This window comes from Equus caballus, chromosome 7, assembly GCF_041296265.1.
Source record: "Equus caballus isolate H_3958 breed thoroughbred chromosome 7, TB-T2T, whole genome shotgun sequence".
In the NCBI taxonomy this organism is placed as follows: domain Eukaryota; kingdom Metazoa; phylum Chordata; class Mammalia; order Perissodactyla; family Equidae; genus Equus; species Equus caballus.
Window position 1 is genome coordinate 49901910 of NC_091690.1, and position 20874 is coordinate 49922783.

Below are 20874 nucleotides of genomic sequence, written 5' to 3' on the forward strand. Positions count from 1 at the left end.
TCCTCCGGGAAGCACAGGACATCCTGACTTAATCTGGTCTGATTCTTATCTAAAGTTATAGGACCCAATAACCAGACCCCACCTGCACTGACATCATTTTAATGACTTTTTTTACACGTCCTTTCCTTTGTCTTGTAAAGACATAACTCACATACCTATACCTTAAGTTTAGCTCCAACCCTCAACATACTGCAGCAGCTCTTGCTGCCCGTGGGTCCTGTCCATAGGCAGCAGCTCTTTACTGGCCATGGGTCCTGTCCCCATGCTATTCCATACTATTCTCTGAATAAAAGAGCACTACTGCTAGACCTTGAGAGTACAAGAAATCCTTCTTCGGACTCCTCTGCTCGCCGAACCTGCATCAGTCTGTACTTGCGCCATTTGAAACTCAGTCAGTACTTCCCCCTGCACACCTGGACCCCTGAGTTCACAAAGAGCTGTGGGGAAACAATAGAGGCAGCCCCAGGCCAGGAAAAAGTTCCGTTTAAATGCAAATGTGCCAGGTGAGTCTGGTTCCAGGCCACAGCCTAGGCGGGTTTGGCTGAACCCTGCAGCCTCCCTCCTCCTGTCACTCTGGCATGAGGGGGTGGGGCGTTTGGGATTGTCCAATCAGGGGAGACTCTGGGGCAGGAGGGTGGGGCCATGGACTGGACTTCCTGTGAAGGTGGCTTCCGGCTGCTGCCGCGCTGCAGGTGAGCTGTCGTCTGCCATAAGGGTCCTGGTGGCTCTGCCAGAGCCTCTGTCGCACTGTGACCTGCACTGGCTGTGGGGGTCATAGGAAGGACTCAGGGGACGCAGGAGCCCTAGGAATGGTGAGTGTGCGGCCCCGGGGTGAGGACACGGGAGGAGGGGCTGGTGGGAAGCGGCGGGGCGGGCCCGGGCTCCCACGGTCCCCTCCGGGCTCTGAGGTCCCAAGTCCGCTTTGGCGGCGCTCGGCCCTCAGGCCCTTCCGGCCGCAGCGTGGGGGCGGGGCCGGCAGCCGGGCCCCGGGCGTCCTGTGGTCCCTGCGCGCGGAGACTTGGGCCCGAGCGTCTCTGGGCAGCTCTGCGCCCACAGCCCCGCGTGTCCCAGACGGTGCGTGGCCCGACGGAGGGTCCACAGGACGGTCGGGCCTTGGGCTCCGGGGTCTGTGCGCGGAGGGACTCTGGTCTGTGGGGTCCCCAGGCCGCCTTTCTCCGCAGGGGGCACCTGTTTTCTCTGAATTTTCCATATATTTGGGGAGCCGGGTCTCAAATCCACAGTCTTTTACCCACAGGCTGCTCTTCCTGGGACTGACAGTAAATTCGTAAATTTTCAGATGCCTCCGCCCACTGCCAAAGCCACTTTCCCTCTTTCATTCACAGGATCCCTATCAATACTTGGTCCTCCATGGCGCATTTCAACCAGACCCAATATGTTAACCGTTTATCATTATCCCCCAGAGCCATGGATGGCTCTATTTTTTTTTGGTAAGATTTTATTTTTCCTTTTTCTACCCAAAGCTCCACCCCCCATAGTTGTATATTTTAGTTGTGAGTCCTTGTAGTTGTGGCATGTGGGACGCCGCCTCAGCATGGCCTGATGAGTGGTGCCATGTCTGCACCCAGGATTCGAACTCTCGAAACCCTGGGCTACTGAAGCCGGAGCACGCGAATTTAACCACTGGGCCACCCGGGGGCCCAGGATGGCTCTATGTTACAGATTAGATTTGTCTGTGTGATGCGGCCTCCGGAAGCAGAGAAGTCGAAAGAAAGATTCCTTGGACTCTCAAGGTCTGGCAGTAGTGCTCCCCTATTCAGAGAATAGTGTGGTGACAGGACCCATGGGCAGTAAGTAAGAGCTGCAATGGATTGAGGGCAGGGCTAAACTTATAAGGCATAGCTATGTGAGTTATTTCTTTACAAGAGAAAGGAAAGATCGTGTAAAAAAGTTGTGGGGCCGGCCGGTGGAGCAGCAGTTAAGTTCTCACGTTCTGCTTCAGGGGCACGGGGTTTGCTTGTTTGGATCCAGGTGCAGACATGGCACCGCTTGGCAAGCCATGCTGTGGCAGCATCCCACATATAAAGTAGAGGATGATGGGCACAGATGTTAGCTCAGGGCCAGTGTTCCTCAGCAAAAAACAGGAGGATTGGCAGCAGATGTTAGCTCAGGGCTAATCTTCCAAAACAAAAAAGTCATTAAAATGGCTGGTGCAGGTGGGTTTGGTTATTGGGTGGTCCTGTACCTTTAGATAAGAGTCAGATCGGATCAGGTCAGGATGTCCTGTGCTTCCCGGAGGATGATACAGATTGCTATGCAGGGCAGGACGCCTTGGGCTTCTTTCCCTGGGGCAGCCTCGATCCTCAACACGTTGAATTTGTACATGAGAGGAAAGCAGAGAATAATCATCTGGAACCTCATTGCAGGAAATACTTGTGCCTCTCCCCAAGGATCATCTGGGCCCAGAATCCTATGGGAAGTACTTTGCCTGGAGATTCCTGTTGAAAAAATGTCCTGGGTGATCGGTCCCATTGGCATCCGCCCACCCCCCATTTGTGAATGAGAAAAAATTATTCACTTATTTAAGTCTCGGTTTTTCAATAAGGGTAAATACATTTACTGAACAGACCTTGGAAGACACTATAAAATAGATCTAAACAGGCAACAAAGAGGTGAATTTCAGGAAAAATATGATATTCGTTTGTTACATTCCATTTGTTAAGAATACTTGTTTCACTCTGTCTTCACCTGACCATGTGTAGTAAGTTTCTGAGATCTGTTCTTTACTTTTGGCTGTTTTCAAATGAAATTCCAGGGCTTAGACATGCTGACCACAAGCAATCAAGTGTGATGTCTTGTGATGGAAATAATGTCACCACAGGACCAGGAACAGAGTTGTCATCCCAAAGCGTGCGTCTTTGGCATAAGGGCTATTTTGAGCTGGTGATTATTAAAAAAACAGCAGACACAGGCAAATCTCAGAAACCTAAAAATTACTCTTTTTAAGGGAAATTTACATTCTAAGAGAGACGTCCCTTTGTAAGGCTGCCTCCCTCTCTCTGTGCCAGGAAGGGCAGGATGACTCTAGATCTCTAGAAACTCTTACCAGTGGAGAAGGCAATGAGTTGAATCTGCATGACGACTTGACCCTTGTTTATGGTGTATTTCCTGCCAGCCTCCCATCGCTAACCCCATCTTAACAACACGACCTTAAAGCTCTTTGTCACAGGAGGCGGCCAGCCAGGAGCCTGTGCTGAAGAGAAAGTTTTGATCTGCCAGTCTGCCCTCACCCTGCCAGGTCTTTGCATCCCAGCCGGCCCTCCCTGCTCCCTTAAGCCTCAGCCCATGCTCTGGATGAGGGAGACAGAGTTGAGAGCCTGTCCTCCTGTATCCTTGCCAATGGATCAACTGTTCCTTCTTTCAAAGCCTGGTGTGCCGTGGTCTCAGCTTCTGTGCACATCAGGTGGTGAGCCCTCGCTCAGCAATAGTAATAATCAACTGACATTATTTTGCTGAATGGAATGGATATCTGATGGTTTCTAGTTGAAGTGGTAGAAATACCTTATACTTTTCTTCCCTATTTTCCATGGAAGGACTGGGTTTAAGTGATTTTGCTGGATTATTCCAACACTGGGCTTGTTTGATTTAAAATAACAATGATGTTGCAGAGCATCTCCAGTGGGGAGCAGAGGCCCTCAGTCCAAGACTCAAGCTAAGGCCCCCTTGAGCCTGCAGAGGGAAGGCCTTGCAGACCCAGTTGTCCTTCCTGGGGAGCCTCCCCCTGCAGGTGTCCTACTGCTCACACCCCCATGGAAGGAGCCTTTCTCCTGAGAGGAGCTGCAGAGCCCTGGACAGCTGGGGGTGCACGTGCTCATGGGGTGGGGAGTGATGCCCTGTCTGAGGTTGTGGTTGTGGTTCTTAGGCCTGGACATTTTAGACATTGTTTGAGTTTTGCACCCACACTGTAGGTGCACTGAGAGTGTAATCTGCACAGTGAGGAATTCTGTGAAGATCGGGTGTTCTGTCCTGTGGACAAAGTGTTCATGAATTTGGAGTTCATGTGGGTCATAAGCTTAAACTGAATGCGGCTGAGAGTTTCCTCACGTGAGAGAGTGGGAGTCTGAGGAAGGCAGTGCTTCCATGCTCACAGGAGAGGGAGGGTTTGTGGGGCTCCCAGAGTTCATTCCTGTGGCTGCTCAGGTGTCCCCCCCGTCCTTCCCCAGGGACTGACCCTCTCCAGGGGTTCTGTCTCAGTGGGGAGAGTCTACACCTCCAGTCTGGGAATATGGTCCCTTTCTGAGTGTGGCTTTCCTTGTGAACTGTAGGCCAGCAGGCTGCTTCTGGAATATTCCTGTTTGGAATATTCCTGTTTCTGTCCTCGGATTCCTTGATCAGTTGAAGATTGAGATCCTCTGATTCTAGTTTCCATTTGCACTTGGTGTTCGGAAATATAATGTCAGAGATACGATGTGAACAAGGCAAGACAATTGTGGAAACAATTTTCTTCCATTTAGACAAGAGAACATCAAGAGGTGCGATAGGTGTATTTCAGTTCTCAGGTGTGTCGACGAAAATAACCAGTCTATAAATGAAAATTTGGGTGAGTTTATTGTGAGCTGAAATCTGAGGATTATAACCCAGGAGAGTCTTTCCACAAAGGAACAGAGCACTGCAAAGAAGTGAGGGTACACAGGGTGGTTATATACCCTCAAAGAGGGTGTTTCACATATGTTTGAAATGTCCTTCCCGCAAAAGTCACAAGATTGCCCTTTCAGCACAGCGCTTGATGGACATAGCAGGTAGTGGTCTGCTGTCTCCGAGGGGATAGCACGAGGCAAGTCTATTGTCTTGAGCTGGGTGGTCACAGGCGGTGGGCGTAGCAGGGAGCAAGTCTATCGTCTTGAGCTGGGCGGTCACAGGTGGGCACCACAAGCAATCAGTTCCTGGCCTAAGGAAAGATGCTTAATCCTTAAAGAAATGCCAATGTTGGGAGGGGAAGTGAAGTTGCACCTTTATCTCAAGGGCCTTTGTTCTTGCCATGGGGAATACCTAAAGCAGATGTACAATGCATGCTCAACGGCCACGGTCAGGCCCTTTTGGAAAGACGAGGTCATGCCGAATTAGGTTTACCCAAAATGGCTTCCTCGTATACTCCAATATCTCCTATTCCTTGCCATTTTTATTTGTCAGGTGCATTTTCCATGTTTACATCAGTTTTGTGTGTCCATGTCCCTAGAGAACTGTGACATTTAAAAGGCTATACTATTCCTAAGGCAAATGAATTTTATTTATTTTCTTATTGTTTGTGTGTGTGTGTGAGGAAGATTGTCGCTGAGGTACCATCTGTGCCCATCTTCCTCCATTTTATGTGGGATGCTGCCACAGCCTTGCTTGATGAGGGGTGCTGGGTCCACACCTGAGATCCAAACATGCGAACCACAGACCACTGAAGCAGAGCAAAGTGAACTTAACCGCTATGCCACCAGGCCAGCCCCTGAATTCTATTTTAATGGATGTGGGAAAAGGCACTTGAATTTCTCTTTTCATTGATATGAGGAATCAGGTCAGAGCTTGTGTAAATCTTTGGAATTCCTAGTTTATTTCAGGGCTTAATTGCAAACCCCTAAGGTAGTGTAATATGCTACTCCTTCCTAAAAATATTCCCAGGGTAAATATAGTGGAGGCAGAAACAAGAATGCCCCTTGTCTTTTTTGTTAGAAAGAGATTGGTAAATCTTTTATGGCACACAGTTTTATGTTCATTAGTGTTTAAAGGATTAAATCTTGGAGTGATTTCCTACGTAGAAATGTTAAAACTAAAAGTTATTTAAAAGTAATGATCAAACATAGGCAAATATTGCGTATATAAATGTCTCTCCTTATTTTATTTTATTTTTGAGGAAGATTGGCCCTGAGATAACATCCGTGCCCATCTTCCTCTATTTTATATGTGGGTCGCCTGCCACAGCATGGCTTCACAAGCAGTGCATAGGTCCATGACCAGGATCCAAACTGGCGAATCCCAGTCCACCAAAGCAGAGCATGTGGACTCCACTGCTATGCCACTGGGCCTGCCCCAGTCTCCCCTTATTTCAAGTGAAGAATACAGGGGAATGTTTTTTCCTTTTTTTAAGGAAGATTAGCCCTGAGCTACCTACTGCCAATCCTCCTCTTTTTGCTGAGGAAGGCTGGCCCTGAGCTAACATCCGTGCCCATCTCCCTCCACTTTATATGTGGGACGCCTACCACAGCGTGGTGTGCCAGGCGGTGCCATGTCTGCACCCGTGCCACCAAAGCGGAACGTGAGCACTTAAGCGCTGGGCTACCGGGCTGCTCCCTGCATGGGAATGTTTAAAAAGTTTGTAAGAGAGGACAGTAACTTAAGACAACTTCCTGCCCACGTGCCCTGCCCCACTCCTGCTCTTCCTCCAGCCACTCTCGAATGACCAGTTTTGCTCACTGCTTCATCATCCTGTTAGTGTTTCTTTATATAAAAACAAGCTAGTGCGAATTCCTATTTTTGTCCCTCAAGTGTGTTCTTGTAATGAGTGGCCAGAGTTTGATGCTGATGCTGTTTGATGACTGAACACTTAAGCCTCGCCCTCCCTTTTCCCCTGGGCATTCTTCCCTGGACAGGCTGATGAGAAAGCCTGGAGGCTCCTGCACTGTGGGCTGCTGCTTGTGGGGCAGCTCCTCCTGGGCGCTGTGATGCCCTGTGCTGCACTGTTGACCCCACCAAGCCCAGGTTCTAACTGCAGAGGACACTGAGTTGGCAGTTTTGGAAATTCCTGTCCTCTGAGAGCTGGAGTCCGGGAATCCGGCCCTCCTTAATGTGATGTTCTGTCAGTGTCTTGGGTGGCATCTGTCTGTGTGTTGAGAGTGAAGGAGAGACTGAGGCTGGAGTCGCCTTGACATTAGGGGGAGTCTGTGGTTATGAAGATGATTGTACCCTGTCACTGAGCTGAGCCCATCCGATGGTCACTCCTTCAAGAGCAATTATTTCAGAGAGAAAGAAGGGCCAGCAAAGTGCAGCCAGTAGGAAGCAAGATTCCAGAGGGCTCCCCAGGGCCCCTAAGTCACTCTCCTGCTGCTCCCAGCCCTGTACCTGTCGCAACAAAGATCGCAACCCTCTGGGTTATAGTGGACCAACCACAGTCTGAGTTTGGCCCAGTGAAGAGATTAATTCAACCCAACTTAAGCCCAGGCACCTGAAGGTCTATAAAGCAAGCAGTGTCTTGCCCCTTTGTGGTAAAAGAATTCTGGAAACCTCTTGACTCGGAGATCCCCAAAATAGAAGGCAGAGTCACCCTTGTATGTACACTAATAGGTCTACAATAGCAGGACACTCGTCATCCACCTTGGGGTCTGACCCTACTGATACTGACTTTGGCGCTTCTCAGAGGATTCAGTGCTGTGCTCCCCAACAAAGCATTCGATGGAAGTTTCCCCTCCCCTGTGGGTCTCAGGCTCCTAGAGCACAGACGGGCTTCCTGAGATCAGTTGAAGTCATGGCAGAACGAGAAGGACCTACGACTAGAATATACAACCGTGTATTGGCGGCTTTTGGGAGGAGGAGAAGAAGAAGAAAAGATTGGCAACAGATGTTAGCCCAGGGCCAATCTTGAAAAACACGTAACTTGATGTCAGTTGAATGAGAGGTGTCCTGTTTCAGTAAAAAAGGGCTGACTTGTAATGTCTGTCTTCATCCTTTTTTTAAAAGACTGCATTTTTTTAGAGCGGTTTTAGGTTCACAGAAAAATTGATTAGAATTTAGCATTTCCACATAACCCTTCTCTCTGCATCCGCACAGTTTGCACTTTTTCACATCGGGTATCACTGTGGTACATTTCGTAGAATTTCCAAGCCCATGTGGATGCATTACAGTGCACGGTGCACATTAGCATTGACTCTGTGTTACACACTGTGTGGGTTTTCGCAAATGTGTAATGACGTGTCCCCATCATTTCTGTATCATGGAGTGTAGTTTCGCTTCCCTAAAACTCCCCTGTGCTCCACCTGTTGACTTATCCCTCCCTCCAACCTCCAAATCCTTCCCACGTAAAGATCTTTCTAGTGCCTCATACTTTTGGCTTTTCCAGAATGTGGTACTTGGAATCATACACTCCATAGCCTTGTCACATTGGCTTCTTTACTGAATAATAGATTTTTAAGGTCCCTCCATGTGTTTCCATGTCTAGATTGATACCTCATTTCTTTTTTATCATTGGACGGTGTTTCATTGGTTGGATGCACCACTGATCGACTGTTCGATACTTGTAGGACATCTTGTTGAAAATTCTAACTCTTCCCAATTATGAATAAAGTGCTTCTAAACATTCTTATGTAGGTTTTGTGCAAACATAAGGTTTCAGCTCATTTGGGAAAATACCACGGACCGTGATTGCTGGCTCTTACTCTATGTAGTGACAGTGTGTTTTATTCTGAAAGGAGGTTCCTGTCTTGCAGTGTGGGTGTTCCCAATCTCGTTTCCACCCACGATGAACTAGGATTCCCTGTGGCTTTGCATCTTCACCGATATTTGCTGTTCTTAATGTTTTGACTTTTACCCATTTAATAAGTGTTTCGAGATCCCCATTGTTGTTTTCTTTGCAATTTCCTAATGACATTTGATGTGGAGCATGTTTCATATTGCTTATTTCCCATGTAGATCTCCTTCAGTGAGCTGTCTACAGATCTTTTGCCCATTTTTAATTGCATTTCTTTCCTCTGACTATTATGGTTTAAGAATTCTTTGCATATTCCAGATACCAATCATTTATCAATAAATGTTCTATAGAGATTTTCTCTTACTCTGAATTGTGTTGATCTTGTCTTTACACCATCTTTTTCAGAGGAGGAGTTTGCGTTTTACTTAAGATTGTAAAATCTTTGGTTTTTTTCTTTTGTGGACCTTGCTTTTTGGTTTTCTATCTGAAAATTCATCAACAAACACAAGGTCATCCAGATTTTCTTCTGTGTTATCATGTAGGAGTTTATTCTTTTGGCAATTTACATTTAGATCTGTGATGTGTTTTGACTTAATTTTCATGAAAAGTGTGAGGCCTGTGTCTCCATTTGTTTTGTGTGTGTGTATTTGCACGTGGATATCCATTAGTTCTCCCACTGTTTGTTTAAAATACTTTCTTTTTCATTTGAATCTCCTTTCCTTCTTTGTCAAAGCTCAGTTGACTCTATTCCTGTGGGTCTAGAAGGAAAGCAAACTTGCTGTACTCTCTTATTAATCCCAGGAGTCGTTTCTGTCATTGTGAGTTCTTCCAGTTGTTGCATAAAGACAGTCATATCATATGGAGCAAACACCGAGAATTCAGCTACAGGATTTGTGAAAGTGTTCTTTCTCAAGAAGTGGAAGTTCCCCTCTATTACTAGTTTATCATAAATGGATGTTGCATTGTATCAAATCTTGCTTTATATTCCTTTCCCCTCCTTTCCTTTCTGATATTAGTAATTTCTGTCTTCCCTCTTCTCTTTGTTATTTTGACTGGATATTTCTCAATTTTATTGGTCTTGTGAAACAATCAGCTTTTTTCTTTTCATTTTCTCTATTGATTTCCCACAATGACGTTCGTTTCCTTTCTAATTTTTATTATTTCTTTTATTGTGCTTGCTTTGGGTTTAACTTGCTCTTCTTTTTATTCTTTGCTAAGATACATGCTTGCATTAGTGATAAGAGATCTTTGATTTTTCCAGTGTATTTGTTTGATGGCTTAAATTTCCCGCTGGATGCTGCTTTCACTACATCCAAGAACCTTTGCTGTGTTGTGTTTTCATGTTTTTAATTCAAAATAATTTTCCTTTTTCTTGAGACTTCTACTTTCATACTATGTATTATTTAGAAGTGTATTTTTCAGTCACCACGTATGAGGGGGTTTTCCAACTATTGCTGGTATTGCCTTCTAGAGGAATGCCTATGTGATGTGAGAGCCTATTTTGGATGATTTCTGTTCTTTCAAATTTGTTAAGGTGTGCTTTATGTCCCAGAATGTAGTTTGTTTTGGTGAATGTTCCATGTGAACCTGAGAAGAATGTATATTCTGCTGTTCTGTGAAGTATTCCGCAGATTACAATGAAACCCAGCTGTTTTGCAGTGCTGTTCATTGCACGTCTGTCCTTCCTCACTTCCTGCCTACTGAAATGTCTAATTCCTGATGAGGGGGTGTTGACTTATACAGCTGTGGTCCTGGATCTGTCTGTTTCTCCTGCATTCGGTCAGTTCCTCCCTGAGGTGTGTTGCCCCTCTGTTGTTAGGCAGGTACACATGCAGCGTTGCTGTGCCTTCTCAGAGAATAGGCCCCTTTATCAGTACCTACTGCCCCTCTATCTCTGCATCTTCCTCAGTTTGAAATCCGCATTGTCTATGATGTCTATTCCTCTGGCCACTTCCTTTGGATCCGTGTTACCATGGTCTGTTCTTCTCCGTCCCTTTACCCTGCATCTGTCTGTGACTTTATACTTAGAGAGGACTTCTTGTAGACAGCATACAGTGGAATTTTTTGAACTCTGTTACTGTGTCTTTCAGTTGTAATGAGACCATTGATGATTAAAGTGGTTAATGATTCAGTTGGATTAATATTTACCAAAATTTTAAGTTTTTCCACTTTTACCCTTGTTTGTTTTTTTCTTCTTCCATTTTGCCACCTTCTCTGGCTAAAATTGAGCATTTACTGTAAGTGTTTTTTTCCGCCTCTCTTAGCATATCAGTTACACATTGTTTAAAAAACACGTTTTAGTGGGTGCCCTTGAGTTTTCAGCGTACATTTACCACTAACCCACCACTCTGCCAAGTGACACTGTGCCACTTCACCATGTGCAAGTACCTCTTAACACCCTGTCCCCAATTTTCCTTTCCCTGTGCCTTGTCACATTGCTGTCATTTATTTCTCTTGTCCTTAAGCTTCTCATTACCAAATTCATTCTTCCTAACATTAGTTTAAACAAAGTGTCATCTGTTGTATTAATTATAAGAAACATAAAAGATATGTCCCCTCCTTTTTGCTTCTTCTAATCCCCTACCTTTATCATTTACATTCTTTCTGATAAACTTTCCCACAATTTCATTCCAAGTATGTGTACTTGGGACAAATTTCCTCAAATTTTGTCTCAGAAAGTCCTTATTTCTTCTTTGTACTGAAGGATAATTTTCCTTGACTGAATTCTGGGAAAGTGGGTTTTATTTTCAACTCTTTAATTCTTTCAGTCTCCTCTGCTCTTGTTGCATTTTTTTTTGAGAAGTGGTCCAATTTAATTCAAATCTTTGTTTCTTTCTGTCGAAGGTGTGTTTCTTCTTTGGCATTTTTCAGTACATTGTCTGTGATGTTTCTCTAGTTTCCGTGTGATACCCTTGTGTGTGCACTTTTGTACTTTATCGTGTTTAGTGTTCCATGAGCTTCCTGGATGGACAGTGTGCTGGCTATCATTAACTTTAGGGGAATTTGGTGATTATTACTTCATGTTTTCTTCTGTCTCTTTTCCTCCAGGTATTCCCATTATCTGCATTTTAAGCCTTCCTTTAAAGAGGGTTGTCCTAGGCTTCGTGGAAATTGTGTCCTGTCTGTTTTGTTATTTTTCCTTTGCATTATACTCTGGTGAAATAGACTTTTTTTTTTTTTTTTTTTTTTTTAGTACAGGGCTTATTAAGAACAGACTATGTGAGGCATGTTTCAAAACGCCATCTTTTGTTTTGTCTTTCCCAAGTTTGGAGACTCTGGTTTGTCCTATGACCTCAAGGCTCTCCTGGATCTAAGAAAGGTTGTTCATGTCAAGTTTATTCATTTTCTTCTTGTGAGATCAAGAACGACAGCTTCTAAGCTCCTTAGGTGCAGGATCAGAAGTCGGCAGGGCATCATCAAGAGTGGCAGGTGGAAACACTTCCTCTTGAAGTTGGAGAAAGGGAATTTTATGTTGTTTTGGAGGAAACCACTGTTAAATCCTTCATGTATTTTATAATCATGGGCAAATATAACATCAAACCATTGTGGACTTCAAGGAACTTTGTTGCAATCTGCAGCTCTTCTTTTTTGTCTTCAAAGATTGGCACCTGAGCTAACAACTGTTGGCAATCTACTTGTGGGTTCTTTTTCTACTTTTTCTCCCCCAATCCCCCCAGTACATAGTTGTATATTATACTGGTGGCTGCCTCTGGTTGTGCTATGTGGAACACTGCCTCAGCATGGCCTAACGAGCGGTGCCATGTCTGCACCCAGGATCCAAACCAGTGAAACCCTCACCTGCCAAAGTGGAGTGCGCGAACTTAACCACTCGGCCACGGGGCCGGCCCCAATCTGCAGCTCTTAACCTACCCCTCAAAGGGAGCAAAGCTCAGGGTACACTGTTAGCATTTGACCAGAAAGAGCTCTTATGGCACATTATTATCTCACAATGTATTGTAAAATTGGTGAGAAGTAGATTTGAGGCCCATAAGTAAAGTTATCTTATGGTCTAAGTTTTCTTTCTTCTTTGCTTTTTTTTCTGCTTTATCTCCCCAGATCCCCCAATACATAGTTGTATATCCTAATTGTGGGTCCCTCTAGTTGTGGCATTGGCCTAAGTTTTCATGGCTTCTTCCTTGTGCCTGAGCTCTCAGTTCATAATAATTCCACCCCATAAAATCATCCAGAGTGAGAAAGGTACAGCTGAGTCTATGATACATACTACACAAGTTAAAAGCAGCATCTCACCACAAGAATATTTCCTTTCAGCCAGCTGCATCTGATTACCTGTAGTGGCGTGGAGTAGTTTAGGACAATGTGGGCAGCTGGGCTTGGTCAAAGTGTGATTTCACAGGCCTCTTGGACTCTCAGTTTGGTGATGGGACCAGACCAAAAAGCTTCCAGTTGTTCCCTATGTTTTTATTCACTGAAACGTCCCATAGTATTCACCCTCTGCCTCATGGAGTGCTGTAACTGGTGGGTAATATGGAAGAAGATGAAAGAACTTCTCTTATGAAGAATCATTGGTCCACAAATGATATTTGTTTCATTTGTATAGTATTTCTGTCAATTCCCAAAATGTTCTGGAACTTGTTATTAGAGAGAAATCAGATGTAATGTCATCACAGTAAAAATGTGTAAATATTTCCATGTGTTCATAACATTGTTAAATTGATGAGCAAGTGTGTACAGAAAAAAGGGACTTTGTGATGATCACAACATAGAATGAATGTTTGGACATAAGAATCCCATGTAACCTTCCTAGAATTGGAGTATAGATCCCCAGTGCTGTCAGGCTCATGTATCCTACTCTACACACATTTGTGGTGTTTTAGGACTCAGTGGCCATTGAGGACGTGGCTGTGAAGTTCACCCCAGAGGAGTGGGCTTTACTGGATCCCTCACAGAAGAAAGTCTACAGAGATGTGATGTGGGAAACCTTCAGGCACCTTGCCTCAGTAGGTAAGAACGAGGACATTCCTTCATGTCAGCAATGAAAGAACAAGTGGTTCTTGCCCGTCATCAGTGTTCTAAGATGTAGAATGTGGAAAGGGGAGGTTGTTAGTAAATAAAGTAGAAATGGCCATAGATTATCATAGACTTAGAATCTAGAAATTTGTGTGTAATTTCTAATATTTGGAATAAATTTTGTGGGTCTGCATTTCAGGAATAACGTGGGAAGATTGTGATCTTGAAGATCAGTACAAAGACCAGGGGAGAAAAGTAAGGTGAGTCACACAATAGAAACCTCTGTCTCATGTGAGAATCCTTGTATGTTAAGAAATTGTTTTAAAAAAGAGCGAACAAAACCAATAGCCCTTGCTTCAAATTTAGCTATTTTTAGAAAATTTTCACCAAATATACTTTTTGAAATGTGATGTAGAGGTTCACTTTTTGCAGAATATTTCACTTAGAAGTAGTATTAGTGAACCCTATCTATGAATATCACTGTTTGAATAATGAGAAGGGTGAAATCCTCTTGCAGAAAATTCAGTATATTTAATTTCAGAGAATTCACAGAAGGGAGAAAACAGAAACGTTTCCTATCAATCATAATAAACATAAGTATAAAATCATTAATAGACAAGTCGTTAACAATATGCTTCTCATTTCTACAGCAAGCATATGGTAGGGAGCGTCTGTGAAAGTGAAGAGGGTAGTCAGTGTGGAGAAAACGTCAGCCTTCTTCCAAATCTCAGTCTGAACCAGAAAACTACAGGAGCTAAACCATGGGGATGCAGTGCATGTGGAAGAGCCTTCATGCATCATTCATCCCTTACAACGCACATTCGATGTCACACAGAACATAAACCATATGACTATCAAAAATATAGAGAGAAGCCATATAAATGTAAGCAATGTGGGAAAGCCTTCACTTATCTCACTTTACTTCGAGCACATGAAAGAACTCATACTGGAGAAAAACCCTATGAATGTAAAAAATGCAGTAAAGCATTCAGTTGTTCCCGTTATCTTCGACTTCATGAAAGGATTCATACTGGAGAGAAACCTTATGAGTGTAAAAAATGCAGTAAAGCATTCACTTGTTCCCGTTATCTTCAAAGACATGAAAGAATTCATACTGGAGAGAAACCCTATGAATGTAAGAAATGCAGTAAAGCATTCACTCGTTCCAGTCATCTTCAAAGACATGAAAGAACTCACACTGGAGAGAAATCCTATGAATGTCAAAATGCAGTAGAGCATTCACTTCTTCCAGTAATCTTCAAAAACATGAAAGAATTCATACTGGAGAGAAACCCTATGAATGTCAAAGATGCAGTAAAGCATTCACTTCTTCCAGTAATCTTCAAAAATATGAAAGAATTCATAGTGGAGAAAAACCCTATGAATGTGAAAAATGCAGTAAAGCATTCACTTATTTAAGTTATCTGCAGCTTCATGAAAGAACTCACACTGGAGAGAAACCCTATGAATGTAAAAGATGCAGTAAAGCATTCGCTTGTTCCACTTATCTTCAAAGACATGAAAGAATTCATACTGGAGAGAAACCCTGTGAATGTAAAAAATGCAGTAAAGCTTTTGCTTCTTCCATTTCACTTCAAATACATGGAAGAACTCATACTGGAGAGAAACCCTTTGAATGTAAAATATGTTGTAAAGCCTTCAGATCCACCACTTCTCTTTCAAAACATGAAAGAACGCACACAGGAGGGAAACCCTATGAATGTAAAAACTGCAATAAAGCATTTGCTTCCTGCTATTCTCTTCAAATACATGGAAGAACTCATACTGGAGAGAAACCCTTTGAATGTAAAATATGTCGTAAAGCCGTGCGTTATGTCAGTTCTCTTTCAAAACATGAAAGAACTCATACAGGAGAGAAGCCCTACGAATGTAAACAATGCAGTAAAGCATTCACTTGTTCCAGTTCTCTTCAAAAACATGAAAGAAGTCACAGTGCAGAGAAATCCTATGAATGTAAAGAATGCAATAATGCCTTCACTGCTTCCAAATATCTTCGAGTCCATTTAAGAAGTCACACTGGAGAGAAAGCCTATGAATGTGAGCAAAGTCAGAAAGGCTTTAGTTGTCATGCAAACTTTGAGGATATGCAGGAATGCACACTAGAGGTAAAACCAGGTAGATAGAAACAATTTGGGACTTTTCTCATCACACTTCTTTCTTGCAGGCATGAAAGGACTCACTGGATAAAAACGTCTTGAATGTTCACAGCGTGAGAAAGACTTGAGGTGGCCTACATCCTTCTATGTGAAACTCTCACCAAAAAGAAATATAAACATAAGTCATATGAGAAAGCTTCATGGAAATTAATTGGTACATGAGGTTCTAGAAAAGTTTCAACAGGAAACAGTCATCATAAAAGTGTATTGTATTTATTGTATTTATCAAGCCTTTCTTAAACTGCAGCATTACACTGTGGATTTCTACTTCAGAAATGAATATTGAGGTGAGGTGATTCTGCTAGTCATCCTTCATAAATAGTAAATAAAATTCATGGGTAGTACATTTCCCTGAAATCAGTTAGTTTTTTTTTTTATTAATGTTATGATAGATTACAACCTTGTGAGATTTCAGTTGTACATTTTTGTTAGTCATGTTGTGGGTACACCTCTTCCCCCTTTGTGCCCTCCCACCCCCCCTTTTCCCTGGTAACCACCGATCAGATCTCCTTGTCAACATACTAACTTCCACCTATGAGTGGAGTCATATAGAGTTCGTCTTTCTCAGACTGGCTTATTTCGCTTAACATAATACTCTCGAGGTCCATCCATCTTGCTGTGAATGGGCCAATTTTGTCTTTTTTTATGGCTGAGTAGTATTCCATTGTGTATATATACCACATCTTCTTTATCCAATCATCAGTTTCTGGGCATGTAGGTTGGTTCCACGTCTTGGCTATTGTAAATAATGCTGTGATGAACATAGGGGTGCAACGGACTCTTGGGATTTCTGATTTCAGGTTCTTAGGATAGATACCCAGTAATGGGATGACTGGTTCATAGGGTATTTCTATTTTTAACTTTTTGAGAAATCTCCATACTGTTTTCCATAGTGGCTGTACCAGTTTGCTTTCCCACCAACAGTGTATGAGCGTTCCTTTTTCTCCACAACCTCTCCAACATTTGTCGCTCTTGGTTTTGGATGTTTTTGCCAATCTAATGGGTGTAAGGTGATATCTTAGTGTAGTTTTGATTTGCATTTCCCTGATGATTAGCGATGATGAACATCTTTTCATGTGTCTATTGGCCATATTCATATCTTCTTTTGAGAAATGTCTGTTGATGTTCTCTGCCCATTTTTTGATTGGGTTGTTTGTTTTTTTGTTGTTAAGCCGTGTGAGTTCTTTGTATATTATGGAGATTAACCCTTTGTCAGATAAGTGGCTTGTAAATATTTTTTCCCAATTAGTGAGCTGTTTTTTTGTTTCAATCCTATTTTTCCTTGCCCTGAAGAAGCTCTTTAGTCTGATGAAGTCCCATTTGTTTATTCTTTCTATTGTTTCCCTCAACTGAGGAGTTATAGTGTCTGAAAAGATTCTTTTGAAACTGATGTCAAAAAGTGTACTGCCCTGGGGCTGGCCCCGTGGCCGAGTGGTTAAGTTTGCGCGCTCCACTGCAGGCAGCCCAGTGTTTCATTAGTTTGAATCCTGGGCACGGACATGGCACTGCTCATCAGACCACGCTGAAGCAGCCTCCCACATGCCACAACTAGAAGGACCCACAACGAAGAATACACAACTATGTACCTGGGGGCTTTGGGGAGAAAAAGGAAAAAAATAAAATCTTAAAAAAAGTGTACTGCCTATATTCTCTTCCAGAAGACTTATTGTTTCAGGCTTAATCTTTAGGTTTTTGATCCATTTTGAGTTTATTTTGGTGTGTGGTGAAAAAGAATGGTCAATTTTCAATCTTTTGCATGTGGCTGTCCAGTTTTCCCAGCACCATTTGTTGAAGAGACTTTCTTCTCTCCATTGTAGGCCCTCAGCTCCTTTCGCGAAGATTAGCTGTCCATAGATGTGTGGTTTTATCTCTGGGCTTTCCATTCTGTTCCATTGATCTGTGGACCTGTTTTTGTACCAGTGCCATGCTGTTTTGATCACTATAGCTTTGTAGTATGTTTTGAAATCGGGGATTGTGATTCCGCCGGCTTTGTTTTTCTTGCTCAGGAATGCTTTAGCAATTCGCGGTCTTCTGTTGCCCCCATATGAATTTTAGGATCCTTTGTTCAATTTCTGTGAAGAATGTTCTTGGGATTCTGATTGGGATAGCATTGAATCTGTATATTGCTTTAGGTAGTATGGACATTTTAACTATGTTTATTCTTCCAATCCATGTGCATGGAATGTCTTTCCATCTCTTTATTTCGTCGTCAATTTCTTTCAAGAAAGTCTTGTAGTTTCCATTGTATAGATCCTTCATTTCCTTGGTTAAGTTTATCCCAAGGTATTTTATTCTTTTCGTTGCGATTGTGAATGGGATTGAGTTCTTGAGTTCTTTTTCTGTTAGTTCACTGTTAGTGTATAGAAATGCTACTGATTTATGTATGTTGATTTTATACCCTGCTACTTTGCTGTAGTTGTCGATTATTTCTAATAGTTTTTCTATGGATTCTTTGGGGTTTTCTATATATAAGATCATGTCGTCTGCAAACAACGAGAGTTTTACTTCTTCGTTACCTATTTGGATTCCTTTTATTTCTTTTTCCTGCCGAATTGCTCTGGCCAGCACCTGCAGTACTATGTTGAATAGGAGTGGTGAAAGTGGGCACCCTTGTCTTGTTCCTGTCCACAGAGGGATGGCTTTCAGTTTTTGTCCATTGAGTATGATGTTGGGTGTGGGTCTGTCATATATGGCCTTTATTATGTTGAGGTTCTTTCCTTGTATACCCATTTTATTGAGGGTTATCATAAATTGGTGTTGGATCTTGTCGAATGCTTTCTCTGCACCTATTGAGATGATCACGTGGTTTTTGTTTCTCATTTTGTTGATGTAGTGTATCACGTTGATTGACTTGAGGATGTTGAACCATCCCTGTGTCCCTGGTATAAATCCCACTTGATCATGGTGTATAATTTTTTTGATGTATTGCTGTATTCGGTTTGCCAAAATTTTGTTGAGGATTTTTGCATCTATGTTCATCAGTGATATCGGCCTGTAGTTCTCCTTCTTTGTGTTGTCCTTGTCAGGTTTGGGGATCAGAGTGATGTTGGCTTCATAGAATGTGTTAGAGAGTGCTCCATCTTTCTCAATTTTCTGGAACAGTTTGAGAAGAATAGGTATTAAGTCTTCTTTGAATGTTTGGTAGAATTCTCCAGAGAAGCCGTCCGGTCCTGGACTCTTATTTTTGGAGAGGTTTTTGATTACCGTTTCTGTTTCCTTACTTGTGATTGGCCTATTCAGATTCTCCATTTCTACCTGATTCAGTTTGGGGAGATTGTAGGAGTCTAGGAATTTGTCCATTTCTTCCAGGTTGTTCAACTTGTTGACATATAGTTTTTCATAGTATTCTCTTATGATCCCTTGTATTTCATTGGTATCTGTTGTGATTTCTCCTCTCTCATTCCTAATTTTATTTATTTGCGATTTCTCTCTTCTTGTCTTGGTGAGTCTGGCTAAAGGTTTGTCAATTTTGTTAATTCTTTCGAAGAACCAACTCTTTGTTTCATTGATCCTTTCTATTGTCTTTTTTGTTTCAATATCGTTTATTTCTGCTGTTTTTTTTTATTATTTCCCTCCTTCTACTGACTCTGGGCTTTGTTTCTTCTTCTTTTTCTAGTTCCGTTAGGTGTCGTTTGAGGTTGCTTATGTGAGCTTTTTCTTGTTTAGTGAGGTGAGCCTGTATTGCGATGAATTTCCCTCTTAGGACTGCTTTTGCTGCATCCCAAATGATTTGGTATGTCGTGTTCTCATTTTCATTTGTCTCCAGATAATATTTGATTTCTTCTTTAATTTCTTCAATGATCCATTGTTTGTTCCAAAGCGTGTTGTTTAGTCTCCACATTTTTGGACCTTTCTCTGCTTTTTTCTGGTAGTTGATTTCTAGTTGCATAGCATTATGATCAGAAAAGATGCTTGATATTATTTCAACTCTCTTGTATTTATTGATGTTTGCTTTGTTTCCCAAAATATGGTCAATCCTTGAGAATGTTCCATGTGCACTTGAGAAGAATGTGTAACCTGCTGTTTTTGGATGAAGTGTTCTATATATATCTATTAAGTCCATCTGGTCTAATTTTTCACTTAATTCTATTATTTCCTTGTTGATTTTCTGTCTGGATGTTCTGTCCATTGGTGTTAATGGTGTGTTGAGGTCCCCTACTATTATTGTATTGTTGTTGATGTCTTCTTTTAGTTCTATTAAGAGTTGATTTATCAATTTTGTTGCTCCTGTGTTGGGTGCGTATATATTTATAAATGTTATGTCTTCTTGGCGGAGAGTCCCTTTTATCATTATATACTGTCCCTCTTTGTCTTTCTTTATCTGTTTTGCTTTGAAGTCTACCTTGTATGATATTAGTATAGTGACACCTGCTTTCTTTTGTTCATTATTGGCTTGGAGTATTGTTCTCCATCCCTTCACTCTGAGTGTGTGTTTGTCTTTGGGGCTGAGGTGTGTTTCCTGGAGGCAGCATATTGTTGGGTCTTGTTCTTTGATGCATCCTGCCACTCTGTGTCTTTTGATTGGGGAGTTCAATCCATTTACATTTAGAGTGATTATTGAGATGTGGGGGCCTACCACTACCATTTTATGTCTTGTTTTCCAGTTTTCTTCAATTTCCTTTGTTTCTCGTCCCATGGTTTAATCTGTTCTGATGAAGAGCTGCTACTCACTGTTGTTGTCCTTCTACTTATCTCCTCTGCTCTTGGTTTTGTAGCCCCTTTCCTTTTTTTGATTTTTCAGAAATGAGGGTTTTCCTGAGGATTTCCTGAAGAGGAGGTTTTGTGGCAATGAACTCCCTTAATTTTTGTTTATCTGGGAAAGTTTTTATTTCTCCATCATATTTGAAGATTATTTTCGCTGGGTAGAGAATTCTCAGCTGTAGATTTTTGTCCTTCAGATTTTTGAATATATCATTCCACTCTCTTCTAGCCTGTAAAGTTTCTGCTGAGAAATCTGCTGATAGCCTGATGGGGGTTCCTTTGTAGGTTAGTTTCTTTTGCCTGGCTGTCCTTAGTATTTTCTCCTTGTCGTTGACTTTTGCTAGCTTCAGTACTATATGCCGTGGGGTTGGTCTTCTTGCATTGATAAAGTTTGGAGATCTATTGGCTTCTGTCACCTGAAGATCCATCTCTCTCACCAGATTTGGGAAGTTCTCAGCCATTATTTCTTTGAATAGGCTTTCAGCCCCTTTCTCCTTCTCTTCTCCCTCTGGTATATCTGTAATCCGTACGTTGTATCTCCTAATTGTGCCTGATAATTCTCGGAGAGTTTCTTCATTTCTTTTTAGTCCTACTTCTCTCTCTTCCTCTGCCTGCCGCATTTCT

At 42.4% G+C, this 20874-nt stretch overlaps 1 protein-coding gene across 1 annotated transcript; it reads left to right on the top strand.

Annotated features, from left to right (window-relative positions):
- The first annotated feature begins 658 nt into the window (after positions 1-658).
- LOC106783381 (zinc finger protein 709-like) lies at positions 659-15684 on the top strand. Its single transcript, XM_070273071.1, is given in 5 exon segments — positions 659-812; positions 13240-13366; positions 13572-13632; positions 14023-14591; positions 14594-15684. Coding segments are annotated over 5 exon segments (1683 nt in total). The 5' UTR covers positions 659-809; the 3' UTR covers positions 15517-15684.
- The last annotated feature ends 5190 nt before the right edge of the window (positions 15685-20874 follow it).